We start from the raw sequence: 20,553 nt of genomic DNA on the forward strand, positions 1-20,553 counted from the left end.
GTCAGGCATCATCAGATAGAAAGCAAATTGCTTTGACTTGGCATAGCAAAACTCATCCACCTGTGTCCCTTTGCAAAAGAAATAGCTAGCCTGAAGGGATGTGAGTGATACTGGCAATTGTGTAAATCAGTAATGAATAACTCAGGCCAAAGCAGAAATGCGATCACATTCTGTATTGAACAGAGGTTTCTTTCATATGTTTTTGAAAAGAGGAGTGTCTGTCTTGAAGGAATAGTCTTTTCTGACATAAAATCAAAAACAAACAATTGGCAATTTTCATACAATGAGAAATGTTGATGAAAATTCCTGTGGAAATAACTGACTGCAAAATGGAGTGTTCCTCATTTAAGGTAATTTCTGATATTCAGTATTTCAGAATTTTGCTTTCAAATGTTGTTTCCTGGGTTAGGCACCTTCCAATTAAAACTCTGATATATTTCATGTACCAAGAACTGAAATGAAAAAGAATAGGCACAGAAAAGAAAGGCAGTGAAAAAGAATAGCAGGGAATACTGCAGATCTGCACTGACTTTCTTTGAGGAAGAAGTTCCAGAATTGCACAGCAGTACAGAATTGTTCTGGCATGGGATGAAAGCAAATCTTGGTGTCAACAGTTCTGATGAATTGTAATTCCTGAGCAAAACCAGTGCTAGTTCTAGCAGCTTCAGCTCCTGTAGGGTTCAGAGGAAATTGAGGGGACCGAGGCCCTCAAATGATCAGGCTTCTCTACAGGCAGGTGTGCATGTCTTCACCTCCTTGTTAGCTCTGATAACTGATTTTGCATGACCTGAGATAATCCTGGCTTTGCCCCCTGCTGAGCTTTGAGCTTTTCTTAGAAGACCTCAGCAATGACCCTGTAAGCCTCCTTCCTATTGTTGCCATGACTCTTAAAATTAATTGCTTGACTTCCTCCTGCAAGTGCACACGTCTTTTCTAAATTTTCACTCTCTTAGCACATGAAACATCCRAGAGTGCCATAGTCACAAGGGCCACAGAATCTGATGTTTGAGGTCCTTGTCTCAACAGCTGAGTGAGACCACTCTGGGTGACACATGGCTGCAGTTTTTCATGCTGTTCTTGCCAGTTGCAACTGGTACTTGCCACTGCAATGTGACTGGGGTTTTTGTTAAGGGATTTAGTGCTACTGACTGGGGGTGGAAATTAACAGGTCCCACAAGAGCCCTGAATGCAGTCAGTGTTTACAGCTGAATTTGCACTGTGGCTTTTTGAAGAGAACGAAATGAAGTGAAACCACTAATAAACTATAAAGCTCCAGAAGAACCCATTTTCATGATTACTGACCTGAATGCATGTCAGTGTGCTGACCTTGCTAGAGGTTTAAAAAAAAAAAAAATCCTATCTCTTTCCTGTGAGCCCTTGAGTTGCTCAAATCCATCACCTATCTCTTTTGTTCTGATAGCTTTTCTTTATTAAAAGAAAAGTTATTTAAGTTCACACTGCAGGAAGACTATTCTCAGTCTAGATGCAGTTGGAGATTAATGAAACATCGAGCAATTTAGTCATGCCACTGGCTGGAATGCGTCTGTTTCTGACTTCTCAGCACCAGTGCACAGTGAAAGCAATAGATTTGCCAACACGCTTATCTGTATTGGCAAAAAAAAAAATCCTGCCTATATCTCATCAAGTCTGTGTGCTAGACTAGGAAACTAGGTCCAGCAGAGAAAAGTGGATTTTAAACCAAAGACTTGTTTCTGTGGAAGATTAAAAAACAGCTCCTCTACTGATTTATTTACAGCTAAAACTGGCTGGGAATTCTTCATCAGTGGTTCCCCCCCCCCCGCCCCGGATTATAAAGTCTCTCTCAAATCAGCTTTCTTTCGAAAATGCCAGAATGAAGCATTTTCCATCAGAAAAATCCCCCCAAAATACAAAGCTGTTGATATTAATCTGAGTCCCCTTGGGTTGCTGAAGTAACTTTATTAGAGTAGTAATTCCAAAGCTGTATCTTCTTGATCTTGTGGTCTGATGCCCTGTGGTTGGACTGCATCTCCTCTGATGCCCCATGGTCTATTATCTAGATGASCTGCTCTTGCATAGGAGGAGAAGCCCATGAATTTGAACCATAGGAGACATAGGGTTGCCTAGGGGGCCAAGTATGTYGGTGAATCAGGGTATGGAGCATTTAAGTCCCAAAGGAATACTTGAAAAGCTTAGCTGGGTGCAGAGTGATGTTAATGAAATGCTTTCAGCACTTTGAAATCACTATGTCTGTCTTACCTCAGCTTGCAGCATTTTTTTCATCTAGTATTTTATAAACAATTCTTCCCATCCTTTCCAGACTGCAGTAGGAGCCCAAGCAACAGACCCACAAGGAGACTGCAGGGGACTTTCCTGGAGGTAAAAATGCTCTGGTATTTTTATCTACAGACACAGTTAGAAGTGTGAGTCACCTGGTGGTGTAGTCACATACTTGAGAAGATGAGAATGAGGTGTCCCAAATAAGGGTTTGCTGCCACAGTTGTAGTAACTAAATCCTACTCCTACAGAGCAATGCCTCCCTAGAAGGAGTAAATGTGTGGTTAGGAGGTTAAGAGCAAGTATTGCTGGATAAAGATTGGCAGAGGAAGGAAGAGAGGAAAGAAGATCTGCTTGTCAAGACTGGAAGAGAAAGGGAGTGATTCTTGACCAGATTTGACTGCTGCCAGTGTAGTCCTGTGCCCCAGTCTGGCAGTATTAGGTTATTAATATGAGTGAGTTTTCAGCCTCCTGCTGGTCCCCCTGGAGATGATTCAAAACATTCCTGATACTGTGATTATCTACTGCCATATCTAATGATAGAGATTATGAATACAAATGTGGATTGGCCTGAACATGGTGAGAGCACTACATGTATATTCAAAAAAATTTGTCCCATGTGTTTCATGACTAAGTTTGTTTGAAGGCAATTGCAAAGTGGTCAAAGACGATATATGTCTGGGTGGGTGCAAACCTCAATGTCCATGACAGAGTGGAAGGAAACTGCCTGCTTTATATGGGCAGAAGTATGTAGAAAAGCACATGCATGTATACATTCTTTCCTTGATCCTTTTTCTCCCTCCCACCCATGTATATGCAGGGATAGGTATGTTTAGGAGAGGCTGATAGAGTTGGTATAGGAAGGTATTGGCTGTGCACACAGACACATAGACAAGCTTTAAATGGTAGAAGCAGAGACTTTTTTTATAGTCTATATTGCAGGATCCTAGATAGGTAGTTAATGGGCATTTACTGCACTCTCTCTTCTATGCACACAAGTACAGTTGCAGCAAGGTCACATGGAGCAACTTTAGTAAGGAAATATGCTGGGGGGGGGGAGAGGGGTGGTTGTTTTTTGATGATGGACATCCCAGCATGTGTATATGAGAAAGGTATTTCTGCCAGCATTTTCTACTGCTAGGCTATAGTCATAGCATCTGTCTTAGCAGTTTGATTTAATCTAAAATCTCCTTTCGGTACTTTCCCTGAATTCCYACTTGTGTTGTAGTTTATCTTCTCAGTCCTGTTCAAGGTTTCTTTTTTTTTCCTTCCTTGGCTGCTACAGCAACAACATATGGTGACAATAAGACAGATGGTTGCAGGATTAGTCTTACTTAGTGCTTCTGCTCTTTCCCTTTGTAGTATTGGAGGTGACGGGACCCTGGAGACTCAGACTACTTTACCCAGTGAGTATCCTGGAAAACCAACATGAGAAAAGGGAAAGGCATGTATTACTCTGAGAGCAATCCAGGCAGATGCTAGGAGACATCTGGAAATGATCATGCTTTCCTTGCGAACAGTGGGGGATGCCTGTCTGTTATGGATACAAGCAGTTCATCTGAGTCACAGCTGCAACACAGACTGACCTTATTAGCTATAAACCTGATTCAGCTCCTCTGCACTACAGGATCTGCATGTGATTGTAACATCCTTTTGACAGGACTGGTGAGGAGCAAATGTGCTGAAGGTGATAGAAGTTCATGGCAGATCTGCCCCTCCTTTATTTTGTTCTGTGCTTTCCAACGAGTGATTGTAATGGCTGTGAGCAAATGAAGGGTTGTGAAGCAATTAGTGGTCCATCTAGAGAAGGCTGTTGACAAGGTTATGGTTCCTCCCAGTGATTTCAAGTTGCTAAATTGCACTGAAAAAATCTAAAAATACTATAAATTTCTTGTCCTAGTGTTCTGTGTAACCAGTTGCTGTAGTTGCCATGGAAACTGCAAGTGGTCAGTGTGACCATAAATTAGAGGGCACTTGGTTCACAACAGTTCATCTATTTGTATGCGATTCATGCTGTGAAGCAGTCTGACAATACCTGTCATAGTTGGTAATAAAATTCATTACGCTTTGTCTTGTACCGCACACGTCTGTGTCTAAAGAAGAATAAAAGGCACTTTTTTATGTATGCAGCATTGTAAATATGACTCTATAAAGAGGCTTCAGACAGCGTTACAGACACAGTAGCCATCAGMCATCATGCTTCCCCACTGAGGGTGAAATCTCTAAATGTGAATAAAACTTCACTTCTTTGCAACAAACACAGGTAGCTGAAGAAGCGGGAGGCAGATCTCCATATTCAGAGCATCTAAATTAAGGGAAGTATTAATGGAAGTAGCTGTGATCACTCTGGCACTCATATTCAAGAATGGCGAGTTTCTTGAGACACGTGACTTTCCAGGTCTGCCAGACCCTGGCTTCTGGGAGACCACTGAGAGAAATAGTTGCAACACCTAAGTTTGGACAGTATCTGGAGCCTCCAAGGCAGGTGTGTCCATAGCTTACTTAAGGTCACAGTGAATCAGGGGAAAACCAAGCCTGTATTTTCACCACAAGATTGGCTTRCACTTCTGTGGGAAGCAATACTGTTTGTTGTGCTGTGGATGGCTAAACATCATGTCTTCTCCTCCTTTTAAGATATCTTGAAAAAATTCAATCCAAACCTCTTTGGCTTCTCCACTGGCAACACTAAGGAAACAGCTGGATTCAATGCAGCGAAGGGAGGCGCCAAAGCACTGTAAGCATAATCGTAACCAAGGAAGGGCAAAGAGGGGTGAGAACCGATGGCCTGGCAGATTAGCTTTGAGCTGCATGTTAAGGTCGAGTTAATACTGATGATCTCCTTGTACTATGCATGTTTCTGTGGTTTGACTGTTGTTTTTTAATTCAATATTTGGGGGATTTCTTTGCATCATTTTCTAAATTAGAGACAGAGAGAAACTTCCTTTCTTCATCTGACTTTTTGCCCAGAACTTCCAAGACAATGCCTTAATGATAATGTTTCTAATTCTATCAGTTCCTTTTTCTACCCAGCCTTTGGTATGCAGGTCCCTCATTCATTGTCAGGCCATGTCTATAATCAGACAAAATTCATGATCATTTTATAGTTATTCCTTGATTTCTGGGACATGCTCCTCAAATTATCAAATAGAAGCCTACTGCTACCCTAATTGCATTAAAAACTACCCCTGTTTGCGGTGCAAAGCAGAAGAACAGAATGAGCGGTTGGGAATTAATTTCTTTCTTCTCTTGAAGAAAAACTCCTCTAGTTTGAGAGCCAAAATACATGAGAGTATATATTGCATATGCTGTACCTGCTCTGTGGATACTCATGGAGTTTGTTTCCAAGACTTTGTGTGACAGCCTTAACTGTCATTACATTTACCGCAAGAGAGTTTCAGGGTAGCTAGCAAAGCTTGTGTGGTTGTGAAATACTTCATGGATGTATTGAGCAAAGACTCAGGGCAATCAGTATGGTTCTGGGAGTGCAAACAATGTAGTCACATCTGTGTAGCTGCTGGAGAGAGGCAGGGCTTGTTAGATCAAGTACAGTCTCATGCTAGTATATCAGGTTTCCACCTGGTACCTTGACATGGTTTGTGGTTCACTCCATGGATGTTGCATCCGGCTCGGAGACGGGCTGGGACTCTCCAGCCTGGCAATTCCACAGTGTAAGTGATGTCCTCCAGCTCTGAGACAAGCCATGGGAATTTAAGGCCAGGTCAAGAAAGCTGTTTAGGTGCCTAGCTTATGTGTAAGCATCAAACTCTCTCACTGGATTTCAAAGGGAGTTATGCAACTAAATGTCTCTGTGCATCTAGGGTTAAGTGTTTTTCTCCAAACAAAATGCGTTTAAGTGAATTCTGAAATGGGAAATATTCATCCCAGTTGCCTGCCACTTGGCAGCCATCCTAGCTAAAGCCCTTTCAGGTCAGATTATTCACTTGTGCAGCTGCTGCTGCTCTTAGTCCCTGTTTGTTTGCTCTCCCTTTTGAGGCATTGCTTTCCCTGTACTGATTTCTGCTGTTCCTAAGGTTTCCTGAAAGGAGGAGTGGGAGAGCAGGAAGATGATGTGCTTTCAGAGCATAAATCTAAAATGCTTCTCTCCTCTCTCTATAGCAATATGTCATCCCAAGCACGTGAATTGGTGGAGCTAATGAGAAGCAGCTCGGTAAGTGGATTGCTCCTCTGAGCTATCAGGCTGGGAGCTTGAGCCACCCTCAATGATCCTGTGGTCTCTGGTAGATAACTATAACTGATGGGACATTTGAGTGGTAAAGAGTGCTTTATAGATGGAAGAAAAATCAGTGGTTTTGTCTCTGGTGTGCTTTCCAATGTGAAAGTGCAATGGATTAGTCACTACCATTAGGAGATTATAATTTACCTATATAAATCTATGTAGGTAGTGTGCAAACACACAAGGAAGGGGATAGGGCAGAGACTAATTTAATGTGTGATTCATCCAGGGACTGAAAGAACTGTATTGGGGAGAAGGGGGAGATGTGAAGACTAGGGAGATCATAGGACTGTACAGGTGAGCAGTGGCCTTGAAACTGGAAGTCATAAAGACTGAGTGCAAAGCTGCTCAAGTAGGGGCCTGGTGGCTAACAYGAATCATGCTATTCACTCTTTGAGTTTGGGTCTGGGGAATGRCAATGCTAGGAAGGAGGATGACTGAAGCTCTCCCAGGAGATTAGGACCTCTGAAATTCTGGTTCTTAATTGGCAAGTAATAATCACCAGCCAAGATACTCAGGGTGGGGGGATGAATCCCTGCAGTGGCACAAGCTTTCAGGGAATTGGTAAGGGATCTAGCATCCTGGAAACAATCTGCTGTTCCTGCCTCAGTGAGGGCTGCAAAAGGGACCAAAAGGGCTACTTTGCTTTCAACATAGTGGCCACTGCTGTAAGCTGGGTCGGAAGGTGGCAAATGTGGAAGAAAACTGAGGCTGCCCTTCACCAAGCATTGGCTGAATTTGTCCGGGTGGATGGCTGTCTGGGTGTGATCTGTTGGTTGAGGGACAGTGCTGTGTGAGGGAGTGCGAGTGCCTGGTGCTCCTTGGCGCAGGCTGAATGGGAAAGGAAGGTATTGAATGAGCAGGATTTGTCAAAGCACGTGTCTCTCTGTGCCAGCACGCTTGACGGAAGCTGCATGCTAGCCCCGCTGTCAGTTACTCCTCATTACTGACTCTTTGGCAGAGTGAGGGGAACTGCCACTGGAAACACTGGCTCTTGAGTAAAATAGTAGGTAGCGCCAGAGCTTTGTTTTATTCCCTGATTTTTTTGTGCTGCTTTAAAAAGAGTGGGGGAAAGTCCCTGCTGCACTTTGCCTCTTGTAAAAGGCTTTCCGAGCAAAGCCTGAGGTTAAGGAGGAGAATTCAGGCCTGTGGGTGATTCCCAGGCCCTTCCTCTGTTTGTGGGCTCCTCTCACAGATGTTTATTATGTAAATACACCACTCCAAAAATAGTTGCCTTTGATTCCTTTCTTTGTACTGAACGTTACAAAATGTTTTGATGAGTTCCAGCTCTTGGCAGCTCCTATTGTTAGCTGCAGTGACGTGGATGCTGCAGCTGCCCTTATATGAGCTTGCTGAAGTCACCAGCCTCCTGGACTCTTCTATTTTAATCCAGCTGCCTGCCCCTGAGGCACCCCTCTCCCCTCCTGGCAGTCAGGGTAATACTTGCTCAGCTGGCAGCAATCCCCAGCAGCTCCAGCTCCACYGCTCCCATGAGTCACTCCTGAATCCGCTCCCTGCCCCTGCTCACTGCCACGCTGCTGGTGGTGTCTGGCCGTGCCTGGCAAATCTCGCCTGTCCATCCCTGTCCTGAAGCTAACATCCATCCTGGCACACTTCCTGCCACAGAAACATATCTCCCTACTTAGCCACCCTGACAATTTTTGTCTACTGAAGGGAATTTCTTTATGAAAGAAAAAGTGAACTGTGGCCAGACTAGCAAGCAGTTCACATTTTCCCCTCGGACAGTTTTCTTCTGCCTTCTTAGCTCAAAGCCTTCTTTCTGCTGTTCTGACCTGATGCCTGTAGCCCGTTTAGCCCTAGTTGTAAACGTTACCTCTGTGTGACTAAGCAATTCTGAGCTGGTAGGACACTGCAATCTGTTTATTTTATGTGCCACTAGAACATTAACTTCAAGGAGGACTGGAAGTTGATCACTGTCTTTGTTGGAGGCAACGACCTGTGTCAGTACTGCTTGGACAAGGTTTGTATCTCTGAATTAGGCATGCTAGTCTGGGTGCTTGGCAGGTGACCAGCCTTGGAAATTTTGCCTTCCTCTCTCTCTCAGTCAGACAAAGCTCCTCTTTGTCTAAAAAGCACTTAGAACTGCCATTCCTTTCATCTGTATTGTACGAGAAAGGAGTGCATAGCTTTTAATGTTGCGGCACTGTAGCTCTGGACCAATGCATTATTTAAGAACCAGCAATCTGCGCCATACTGAACAAAACACAGAGTATAAACTGAAGACATCTCCCAGTCTAACTAGACAGAGCAATCAAGACAGTATGGTGTCTTATGCGTGTTGCTAAAGAGACATGGGTGAGGTTTTATTCTGGAAAGTGTCTCCATGCAAAAATTATTGGAGGTGCCTGGTTATTGCATCAGAGTGACACCAAATGAAATACATCAGTTTCTAGTGAAAAAGATGTCTTTTGCCTAGCTCTCAACAGTCATCCTCTCTAGAAAGGTTCCCACAGCACAGGCTGTGGGCCTGGACCCCAGCCCATGGAAATGACGGGTACTGCTTGGTCAGGTTGGCTCTTTTTCCTTTAGAGGACGCTAACTCGCATCTCTGCCCCCACAGCTACACCTCTACAATTACCCTCACAAAGTTGTTTTGCCCAAGAGCTTTGTGGAGCCTGACTGCCTCCATCTCCACTTCCCTAAATTGGCAGTTTAAAAAAAAAAAAAGTGTCACTCTTCATAAACCAAATACCCCCGGCCTGGGCCCCATGAAAGACACCATGAAATCCTGARGTGTGATTTATGGAGTCATTCATCACGGAAAGACTTTGCCARGAACTATTATATACCTGGGGAGGGTGGTTCTACAGAGATTAAGGGAAGATTAGTTATGTGGAAAAACAAACACTATATAACCTCTGTGTGTGTGTGGCAATAAATCTCTTGATCCAAAAAATATCATCTGTGCCATCAGAGGCAAAAAGGAGCATTGAGTCAGTGTATCTTCTCACGGGGCTCTTTGTTCAGTTAAAACAGTAAACTCCTTGATTACTGAAAGGAGACTGATCTGTTTTTTTTTAATTACACAGGAAACCTATTCTGCACAAAAGTATATAAAGCACCTTCAGGACACTTTGGATATTTTCTATGAGGAGGTAAGGTTTTAAGATACCTTAGCAAGCTATGTTCCTGGCAGCAGAGTGACGTTTTTCTCACCTCTGATAGACTGTCAGTGATTGTATTTCATCCAAGGTCATCTTCCAAATAGCTRCAGTTGTAATGCAGCACTGAGGAGTAGTCTAATGACCATGTTAGATAATGCCCTGAGAAAGTGGGCTGCTGTTTCAGAAAAAATGTGTGTTTCACGGTGTTTTTGCTGTGAGCCAAACATATAGTACAGTCCTGCTGCCAATCTTGATGGCTAAACCAACTGCACAAGGTGTTATTTACCCTAGAGAAAATGGAAATGCCCCAGGGAGTGAAGCCGTATTTCAGCTAGTTTTTACAAGCTGCCACTCATCTTTTGGCTGACATCCACTATGTGCCTCCCTAACCCCCCTCCTCTCCCTTATACATTATCCTTGCACATGCCATTGGTTGCAGTCAGTGCAGTTTGCACTCACTCTCTGACCTATGGATCGTACTTCTTTCTCACTTTGTAGTGGTATCATGTTCGCTGACTCAGTATGACTGTTTATTATAAACCCTGCAGCTCCCGAGAGTCTTTGTCAACATGGTGGAGATACTAGAGCTTTCTGGACTGCGTCAGATAGCAGCAAGCTCTTCAGAGTGTGCTATATCAGAAATGTGAGTGAGTAGAACAGATCTTCACCTTTCAAAGTGCTTTTTTTGGGATCAGTCTAAACTGCTGCTACAGTAGGACATCCACATCAAGCTTTTCAAGCTGCTTTCATTGCTGCCTTTAAATGAATGCACTAATTCCCATCAACTTACTATCGCTTCTTCCAATACTCTGGCTAAAAGGCATGCACCTGTAGATATCAGTCTAAGTCATTGCTTTTCTTCTCAGCTCTGACTAAGGCAGCATGTCACAGCACAAGTCACCATATAATTGTCATACTACTGAACTTCAAAGCCTGTTCACCTAGCCATTCACAGCTCAGCAATAGAGGCTGGCATCCCTGACGTTTCTACTTGCGTTCAGTGCTGCATAACCTATGGTGCAGGYTGGGCTATGTATGGCAGAATGCAGAACCAGGAGCTGCTTTTCACACCCAAGGGAGGAGACCAAAATCTTAACTCAAAGAAGATTGAGAGACATGATTTAGAGAGCAGAAGTGACTTCACAGGAGTCAGTGTGGATATGAAAAAGCTCTTTAGTCTAACAGAGGAAGGTATAACAAAGACCAGTGGCTGGGAGCTGATGCCTCATGAAGTTTAGCACGTTTTATAATAAAAGCAATTAACTACTGAAATACACTAGAAAGGAAAATAGTGAATTGACTGTCTTGCTTGATGTCTTCATATTAATTCCAGACCCTTTTCAGAGTATACATTTCAGTCAAGCAGACATTACCCTAGATACAGGGGTAACAGAATGAAACACAATAGTCTGAGGAGTCAGATTTCATGAACAATTTGTCTTTTCTGTCTTTAAACTCTAAGATTTCTGAAATTCTGCTGTAAGCAGAATAGATTTTAAATTCTAACACATGTGATTTACTACTAATGTATGGCACAATATACACTTTGTCCCTGACTTTCAAGGGTTCTGAATGCTGCAGCTCTTATTGACTTTAACTGGACATGATAGGTGTTCAATAGGGATATTTTTCTGAAGTACCTGTCCATCTCTAAGCCAATGAGGTGACTCTCCTTCTCCATCTGAGCTTTTGAGCACTTGTTCTGAGCTTCTGGAAAACAAACATGTTGCTAAAGAACTACATAGACTGTTCCATGCTAACTTTTAATTTTAGTATTTCTTTCTCTGAAGGAATGTTTGCCCGTGTTTCTTAACCCCCAAGGAAAGCTCTTCTGAACTGCAAGAAATGAAAAGAGTTAACAGAGATTTTCAGGTAATACCTTAATTCTGTAAYTGGTCATCTTCACCTCTGTCTCCATTTACTTTTTCTTGACTACTTCCCTCACTTCTGTTTCTCTCACACATACCCTTAGCAGTACAGATAGGGGTGATTAAGTGTGGCTACAATCTAAAACCCTAGCCAGCTACCTGGTTAGCAGCAGTACAAGTCTTTCCGTGCTGCCTTATTATTTGACCTCAGTTCTGAGCTGGAGGCTGATTGAGACCACTTCTGTTTCCAGTTACTGTGTGGACAGCTGAAAAGGAGTTACTATGATGTCTGTTTTGTTTTATGTGTTTTTGTCCATTATGAATCCGATGAATAGTTCACATGAATTAACATGTCACTGCAAGGGTGACAAATTACCTCACATCAGCTGTTTTGTGGTAACTCTTAGTAAAGAAAACAAACCGAACTAACCTGATATTCCTTTCTTTTGCCACAAGTAAAGATATCTGTGTGCACAGATATCTTACCATGGGTCAGCTTGTAATCTGATAGTAACTTTTCATAGCCTAAGGTATAAGACTCACTCCAATTTAACAAAAGCTATAAATAGCTATCRGAGCAGAAGAATCTTCCATCATTATTCTTATGAACATAGGAATTGCTGTATCAGATCAAATTATGTTCTCTAGTTACTATTCTGTCTCTAGCAGAGGATGTTGCCTGATGAGTCTGACAACGTTCAAAAAATCTATCCTAGAAAATACTCATATAAACCTACTGGGGGGGGCGGTTCTTAACTGAGGAAATGGGGTTAGGAATATTTTGAGATATGACCAGAAGCATGAGAATTTTTACCCATAAGCTGCCAAGTAGTAATGAGGTGTTTTCATTATACACACGAATGTCCATGGCCATAATTTTAAAAAGTAGCAGCTGATTTTCAATGCCTGTCTTATTTTGCTTCAAGTACACCTTTCTGAAAAAGCAAGCAGATTTCTAATGTCTCAGGTTGGCACTCTGAACTCATTTGCCACTCCTAAAAAGTTGGGGCTTATTCCTTTTTTTTAATTCTCTGTAAACTTTAAGTCTTGTTGCAATTGTGTAGCACTGTTTTTATAAGGTATGAAGTATGTTTAAAAAAAATTATCATCTTTACATTTCAGATAAATTGTCCTAGCCTCTTTGCATTTTTCTCATGAAAAATCTCTTCATGAACCAGATTTATTTTCTTTGCCATTTTCTGGACTGCTTTACACTATCCAGCTGGATTTATATTAATAATTTATGGTTGACTACAGTGAGAAAAGTGTAATATGCATGTTTTTGTGATTGTTGACAGAAGTTGGATGAACCCTGTAAGTTACTTTTCTGTTTTTGGCCATGCAATTCCACACAGGCTGAAGCCTTACAGATGGTCAACAGTGGTCGATATGAACAGCGTGAGGACTTTGCAGTTGTCATGCAACCATTTTTCCGAAATGCCTTTGTGCCCTTGGATAGCGTGAGTGCTGTTTTTTCTTGCTCATCATTCAAGGACCAGCATCTTGAGTATCAAAGTTAGTAAGATCCGTGGAACAAGGATTGGCTTGGCTTCTGTCTGCATAGTCTAGCAGTGCAGAGTGGAGCCAGAAGTAAGGGTAACAAAGGAAAAAATAGGAAAGACCATAGTTTCTGTGAATTAAAGTGGCTTTGGGAAACATTCAAGGTGTGCATACATTAAATATAAGTACCCTGTGACTTAATCTAGATTGTATGTTGGTCCCCTTTTGGTTCCCCTGTTGCCTGTGTATGGGACTAGAACTGGCATATGCCAGAATTCCCTTCTGATCTAGGTTATGAAATGCGTTCAGGTTTTCTTCACGTGGAGACCAGATCACTCACTGGAAAATGCTGTATGTCCAGTTTATCCCAGCATAGAAATAGAAAGCAACTTTGGAAGCTAAAGGCTGATTCTCTCATTCTTGAGCCTTAGCATTTTGTACGCTGTGTAGTTCAGAATATGAAGATTAAGTGTGAATCCTAGTTTAAAGCACCCAATTGTGCATAATCCTTTTGTCATATCATCACCATTGTGTTCTGGCAGTCTTCAAGTTCACTGACTAGTTACCATTTTGGCAGTGATAAGGCAAATTTTCCCTAAGAAAGGCATTTGCCACAGCTGGATAAGCCCACAATTTTGGACATTCACCTGAAATACAGCACAAATTTCAAAACCTGAAAGATTATAAATCCGAGGCTGAGCTATAGAAACTTGACAAGCAAAAATAAGCATCCAGTTTCCTACCAGTTCTTTGCAGGGTGAGCTATGGGTCAATAGCAGTGTCCATGTAAGAGCTATGATTGTCAGTTTAATGACAAGTTTAGTTTTAGTATGGAAAGTGCTGTGTGAAGTTGAGCAGACTACATTACACAGAAGGTCTCAAGATGCAGTACGCAACTTGCGGTTAGACGGTACTTAAGTTTGTGTATAGTGTTGAAATAAGAATATATCGCCTCTAAGAAAATTCCAAAATTATGAAGGGGATATGCCAAGTATAGTGTACTTTTAGATGCAGTATGTCAGATCTCAAAGTTTAGTAAGTGCTGAGAAAAGTATTTTGCTTTTTGTTGCAGAATGGAAAGCCAGATCTGAGTTTCTTCTCTGCAGATTGCTTTCATTTCAGTGAAAGAGGCTATGCTGAGATGGCTATGGCTCTCTGGAATAATATGGTAAGAGATTATGGAATAGATCCTTATGTGTTTGTGGTAGGAGTCCCCACACAAAATCATGAGAAAGGTGTCCAAAATAAAACAGTGAGGAATAAAATGGGTAGGCTAACAGGAGGGGGAATCCTGAGCTCTAAGAAGAGGTCCTTCTCAGGTTGCATTGTTTGGGAGCACAGTCCGAAGCAATCATGTTGTATAAAACAGTATAAGCCTTTGCTCATTCAAGATGAGAAATTCTGAGAGTCCCATGAGTTCTGAAGAAAAACTCCCTTCTGATTTGGCAAATGTTTTGCATTAAATCAAATTCAGTCTAGTTAAACATTCAATCCTGTAGGTTTCCTAAAAATGTCTATGTTGAATTAGCTTGCCCTTCTACAGTGAATTGTTAGATTTATTAGGAGAATATACATGTGATTGAATTTTTGCTGCCATTAATAGTATGGACATGTTGTACCACCTACTCTAGTATCTGAGGCAATTCTAGTAGAGTCACTGAAACTAATGGTGAGCTGAAATCGCACCTAGGCTTCCTCTGCAGCCACATTCCTTCTGTCATTTTGGGGGGAAATGGCAGCTTTTGAATAGTGCTGGCAGAGTGTGTAAAGGGCATATGATGAACTTGGTTATTCCAATGTTGCCGTCACTTTCAAAGCAATACTGTGGAAGGAATACTATGACATTTTTATGCTGCAGCAACATTTCTTCCTCTTGTCTCATAAACACCAGTTCCCAAACACACTGTGCTAGCATAGGTCCTGCATCCTGGTTTATACAAGAAATAGACATAAATGGAGGCAAATTGCTTTTCATTTTAATGAAAAGCTTGAGTGAGACAAGAAACTTGCAGGATCCTCTGGAATGAACATGAGCTCAAGGACTGGGAAATTCAGGGCAGAAACCCATGCAGTTGCTCGGCATAGCATATGAGCTGAGGGCCAGAGTTATAGGAAGCAAYAGGTGTACAGTGCATGCACTTGCACTAAACCGTTGATTTGTGCACACATAGCAAATCTGCCTGTTTTCCAATGCCAGGCTTCACTCTCTGGGCTTCCAGATGTCAGCAGCCTGATAAGCTTTATTGTGCAGTAGGACTAACAGTGGCCTGAAAACCCCAAACAAATGTAGAAAACATTCAAATTGTGCATGGCTGTAGATTCCAAGAAGAAAAAAAAAAAGATCGTACTTGGGCATATGGTAGCTTTAGGTTGGATTTCTGTTGCCACATGGTGTTTCTGCTGGCCGTTACTCATTCCTGAATCATGATTAGTCCTTTCTCTATGCCACCCAAGTTTTATTCTGTCCAGGCTGTCACTCATTTTCTACACACATAGGAATATTGACACAAAGCCTTCTACTGGGATACTGAGAACCAGATTCTTACTAATGTAAAGCAAAACTATTCACTTCAATAGAGCTCTGTTGATCTGTGTTAACTGAAGGTTTGGCTGTTTATTATTTAAATCTAGTTCTGGTAGCACATTTCTGTTTTTCACTTGCCATCCTTGTACAGAGAGGTTGTGCAAGCTTACTCTAAGGCTGTATTGTTTTCTTGTTCACTGAAAAGCTCAGCAGGCTGTAGACTCATGGCCAAATGACATGGATTCACATCAGTGCAGATGAAGGGCCAGACTGTGCCTGGCTGTTGCGTGGGTATGCAGGGATGGGGATGGCTTAAGGAGCCTCTCTCTCCCCCTGATGCTCTTTGCCCTGCCTGCCTCACACACTGCAAAACACTCTCTGAAGTCAGAAGGCCCTGTTGTCTTAAGGGGCCCCAGTGGTTGCAAATCCACCTCCTCAGTCCACTGGCGCAGGAGAAGAGCACATGGACAGTGCATTTAGCTTGTATTCTGTCTCCATGTCTGCTGCAAGGCTCTGCAGGAACTGTGTGCTGCTCTCTTCCAAAAATTGTCCTTTACACATGTGGACTCAGGGATGCGGTTATCCTCAGTGCTCAGAAACTAATGCTTCTGAGGTAGGGATTGCGTAGAGATGAGGTGAATACTGCTGGCTACAGAATTTTGCACCTTATCATCCTTGTCTGGGCTCCACGCCAGACTCCTTACCAAGTGCTTTGGCACTGGAAGTGTTACAATTATCTACAAATAACCAGCTGGACTGCAGACAGAACACTGTAGGATACAAGCCACATAGCTTACAAATAATAACATCAGAATTTTGGCTGTTCCCTTTAAGATACAGCAAAACTTCCAAATTCAATCTTCTCAACATTTGCCTGCAGGTAGGCCAAATGGTTAAGACTTTTATGCAACATTTGCCTTTATCCAACAGCAGAACTCCATGACAATCTGCAAAACTTACAATTTGGTGGTTTTGCTTCTCAACTTTTCCACATTTGTTAGCTTTCTTTCCATCCCTACTTATGTTTTTAATATGAAAGAGGCTACCTTCCGCATCTCGTTTTGGTTCATTGCTTTCATTTTGTTTTCAGTGTGTACTTCCACTTTTTATCACCAAACTATAGAGAAAAAGTATTCCCAGTGTTTCCATATGGGAATCTTATTAGTAGAATTTCTTTTCTTTTCTCCACACCGTGTTTGGTTTCTTGAGGTATTGTTTCTCTTCACCATACAGGTGACACTTTAATCTCTTGAGGACAGTAAATGCCTGTATAGATAACAGCAGAAGCAACAGCACTGCTCTGCACTGTATTCCCAGAAGTGTTGGATGACAATTCTGCTATTCTCTATAGACCAGTCCTGAAGCCTTTACTTCAGGCATTTTCATACACAGTTGTAAACACTTCAGTTAACATGACTGAGCAAGCTTCTGCTTGTTAGCTTAACCATGGTAACTGATGGCATGTGGCGCTCCTAGCCAACCACAAATGCTATGGCATTAGCCTGGACGTACTTTATTCTGCATTTGAAATGCACTCAGGGTGAGCCTATGGTCACCTTAGTGCAGCTTAGTTGATAATGTAAAAGGCTCTATTTAACTCAGTTCTTTCAATCTGGTGAACATAGCCTTAGCTAAAACTCCCAGGGAATTTCTTGTCCAAGTGAAGACTGCAAAGATTGGTACTATCTTGTCCGGTCTCTGTAACTCTGTATCTTTCCTGAAGCCGCTGCCACCACTGTGGCATCTACTTTCTTTCAGTACCATGCTAAGTAACATGATTAACATCTGTCATGTGGTTTGTTCCCAATGGCTTATACTGTCATTTGGGATGTGTGTTGGGGGTGGGGGGGAGAACTGGGTGTATATTGAACCTCTTTGTTTTAGCAGAATATTTAATGTATGTGGTATTCAGAGTTATTTTCTCCTGCACTTGGCGCAAAAAGAAGGAAAGGCTTCTCATGCCCCTCACTCCTAGGGAGCATTTCAGGAGACAGTTCATCAGATTCTCAGTGTCTTTGGTTCATGAGTGTTAAAATGTTTGGAAACTTTCCTGCGATCTATCTTCTCCTACATTTTTTCATTGCTCMAAGCATCAAAAGATTAGATAAGAAGTTGTAACTACCCAAGCCAGGAGAGTTTGAGGAAGCAAACTTCGTCATTATGTTTACTATTGCTTTTCTCTTCTTCAGCTGGAGCCAGTTGGTGAGAAGCAGAGTTACAACAACTTTACCCGTGACAGATCAAAACTCAAGTGTCCAACTGCAGTAAGTAAAGATGAAGATGCCCATACTCTCCTTTGAACTACTTTTGTTTTTCTCCTTTCTTCTTGTTGGTGATGTTCATTAAAAGAGTATCTTTTTGAAGGTTTTAAACAGCAAAAATATCCTCCTGTTCTGTAACAGGTGATCACACGGCAGGTCTTCAGGAAAATCTACTTAAGACTTAATGCAAAAATATCATCCTCCCTGTAGTGGAAAGCCTCTCACTTAAGCCAGTTTTAACTAGTCTACATGTTTCCATTTGGCTGTCTGCAACAAACAAATTGGGAATTGATGCCACCACTGCTGATTCTGAAACGGGTCCTCTTTTGTTCTTCTAAGAACTTTCAGGCCATAAGGCAGAAAATAGTCTTTAATTCTTTTGGACTAAAATAGACAGAAGGGAGAAATGGTTGATAATCTAGCTAAAGATTGACATTTCTTCTCTGGGAAGGGGTGATGGCATATTGTCTGAATGCTGCCTGTTGAGTCATCTGTGGTCAGTAAAACCCTTTGATCTCCCTTTGTAGGAGAAACCCTTTCTTTTCACAGTAAGAAACAGTGGATTCAGAAATTCGTCTCCCATCTTGGAGAAAAACGAACCTTCAGTCCCCTACTGGGCTGTCATTGTGGCAGCAATAGCTGGAGTCCTGGCAGGTTCTCTGTTCATCTGGGTTGTGTCAGTAAGAAGAGCCAAGAAATGCCAACATGAGATGGACACAGCAATGAATTTGAAATCAACATCTCTGTAAACCTGAAGCAAGTGGAACAAATATCTATCTCCACTGAGGTTGCTCTAGTGTTATGCAGAGAGCAGCAGGAAAAAAAAMCCCAAACTGTTGAATATTAATCAAACTTTGTTGGCCAGTGATTTTTGGGCCCAGCATCTTAATCAGAAACATACTATAGCATAAACTTCTGCAGATCAGTCAGGTGGAGGAAGAAGTTGAAAGCATTAAAACATTTTTCATTCTGGGATACATTTCTCCATTTCATGAGAATTACCCAGGATGTCAGTTGCTTGCATGAAATGAGAAAACTTGTTCATGCATGTTGCCACCTTACTTGCACATCTGTTCCTTTTTCTTATGAAACACTGGATATAAAATGTTAGAAAAGAGTCCATGATTATTGCCTGGTGTTCCTCAAAAGCAAGGTAAGTGAGGTGAGAGGAAAAGAAAAGCCACAATTTTATGCATTAGGTTCCAGCAAGACCATTGAGTTGGAGGTGCTAAGGTCATTTTACACTGAGAAATACAATGCCATGGCAAGATCTTCAAGCCAACTTCTGAGCAACCTAGAACCATGTGGCATCCATAGAGCAGTGCTGGGCAGGAATACTATCTTGGACTCTGGGCACTATCTATCTGGGATTAGAATGAAGCTGTGCCATGCTCACAGCTTCTTCCCTAGGGCTAAATAGCCCAAGGTAGTCCAGTATCATCTTGGCCATGGCTGTACTGTGACTGGTTCCAGAATGAATTTCTGTGCAAGCATGTGGCTATGGGATCTAAACAAGCGTAAAGTATCTGACTGGCAGCCTAAACTGCTTAACCCTTCTCATAGGACCTGTAGTGTTTTCAGGGCCCCCAAACTGGAGTCTCCGTGGTTGTTCTCCAGGAAAGAATTTGTTGAGTTCTTTCAAGATTCCAATCAGGACTTTGGAAAAGCTCTTTCCTGGAAATTAGACATTCCTTGTCTTATACTTGCAGGTTGATAGGTTCTCTGTGGTCTTGTTTTCCATATCATTGTAATTTCCTGTGTCAAACATTTTAATAAATATTGTGCTTTTTTTTTCCTTTTTTTTAATTGAAGCCAAAGTGTGCTTTGTACTGGTGTGATTTTTGTGAGGCATGCTACTTTCCCACTTCAGAAATGCAAATGAACCGAAAATTAAATGGTTTTAGGGAAAAACCTGTTCTGGGGTTCCTAAATCTGCTCATTATGCACACAGAAGGTATTCAAACTCTACCATTCTTCCATTTCACTCCCATCATTGTCTTTGTTGAAATAAAAAAAAAAAAGTGTGTAAAATGCAGATGGTATAGTCAGGTTTCAGGAACTGTGGTTCCATTCACCATTCGTTTGATCTGTTCTCACAGCTTGGGTTATTGCTGGTAGAATTTTTTTTGTTTAAATGTTAGCCAGAGATGTGTGTTTGAGTTCCATTGTGAGCTCTATATGAAGCCCCCAATGGGGAAATATTTGGAATGCAAAACAGAAGCAGCTGTGTGCAACTTGGGCATAAGCTCAGACAACCCATCTCTTCTGCTCTTTCTGTCCCCATTTCCCTCTGGATCACCAGCTGTCTGTCTGATATCCCAACTGTTGACATTTATTTAGCTGAGTAAATGGAAGCAAACACAGCCTCAAATCTGTGATGCAGGAGACAAGATTTACCGCGGTCACTGCATTCTACTCCTTCCTTACCTCAGACACATTGTAAAGTATCATCCTCGCTAGCGAGCAACCTCAGCAAATATCCAAGTGGACCATGAAGGCTAAAATCTCCTCTTATCCCTAAATGTTGTTTTTGCAAGTCCCCTTCTTTCCTGGGACCCTGGATAGCCACGATTTAAGTTGCCCTTGGCTTGGGAGAAAAAAAAAGATACCATTCTCTGCAGAACCTTTCATCAATACTAGGCATCTTAAAGGAAGCTCAAACTGTTCAGTGTTGATTTACCCTTCTAAATGATGTGTTTGTGTGTGCAGGGAGTGGGATGCGGGTCCTAGAGCATGAGTCGGAGCTACAAAATACTGTACAGTTTCTCACATTGGGTTCTTACTG

General features: G+C 42.0%; 1 protein-coding gene across 1 annotated transcript in view; it reads left to right on the forward strand.

Moving 5' to 3' along the window:
- Positions 1-19,547, forward strand: part of PLB1 (phospholipase B1) — a 97,990-nt gene extending 78,443 nt beyond the window's left edge. The window contains exons 47-58 of the mRNA XM_026059479.1: positions 2,300-2,358; positions 3,619-3,662; positions 4,891-4,990; positions 6,373-6,424; positions 8,391-8,471; positions 9,541-9,606; positions 10,164-10,258; positions 11,406-11,487; positions 12,839-12,943; positions 14,056-14,151; positions 17,697-17,771; positions 18,296-19,547. Of these exons, the coding sequence (XP_025915264.1) occupies positions 2,300-2,358; positions 3,619-3,662; positions 4,891-4,990; positions 6,373-6,424; positions 8,391-8,471; positions 9,541-9,606; positions 10,164-10,258; positions 11,406-11,487; positions 12,839-12,943; positions 14,056-14,151; positions 17,697-17,771; positions 18,296-18,517 (1,077 nt within the window). The 3' untranslated portion in view covers positions 18,518-19,547. The remainder of the gene's footprint in view (positions 1-2,299; positions 2,359-3,618; positions 3,663-4,890; positions 4,991-6,372; positions 6,425-8,390; positions 8,472-9,540; positions 9,607-10,163; positions 10,259-11,405; positions 11,488-12,838; positions 12,944-14,055; positions 14,152-17,696; positions 17,772-18,295) is intronic.
- Positions 19,548-20,553: the final 1,006 nt, after the last annotated feature.

This window comes from Apteryx rowi, unplaced genomic scaffold (genome assembly GCF_003343035.1).
Source record: "Apteryx rowi isolate R43461 unplaced genomic scaffold, aptRow1 scaffold_158, whole genome shotgun sequence".
Taxonomy (NCBI): Eukaryota; Metazoa; Chordata; class Aves; order Apterygiformes; family Apterygidae; genus Apteryx; species Apteryx rowi.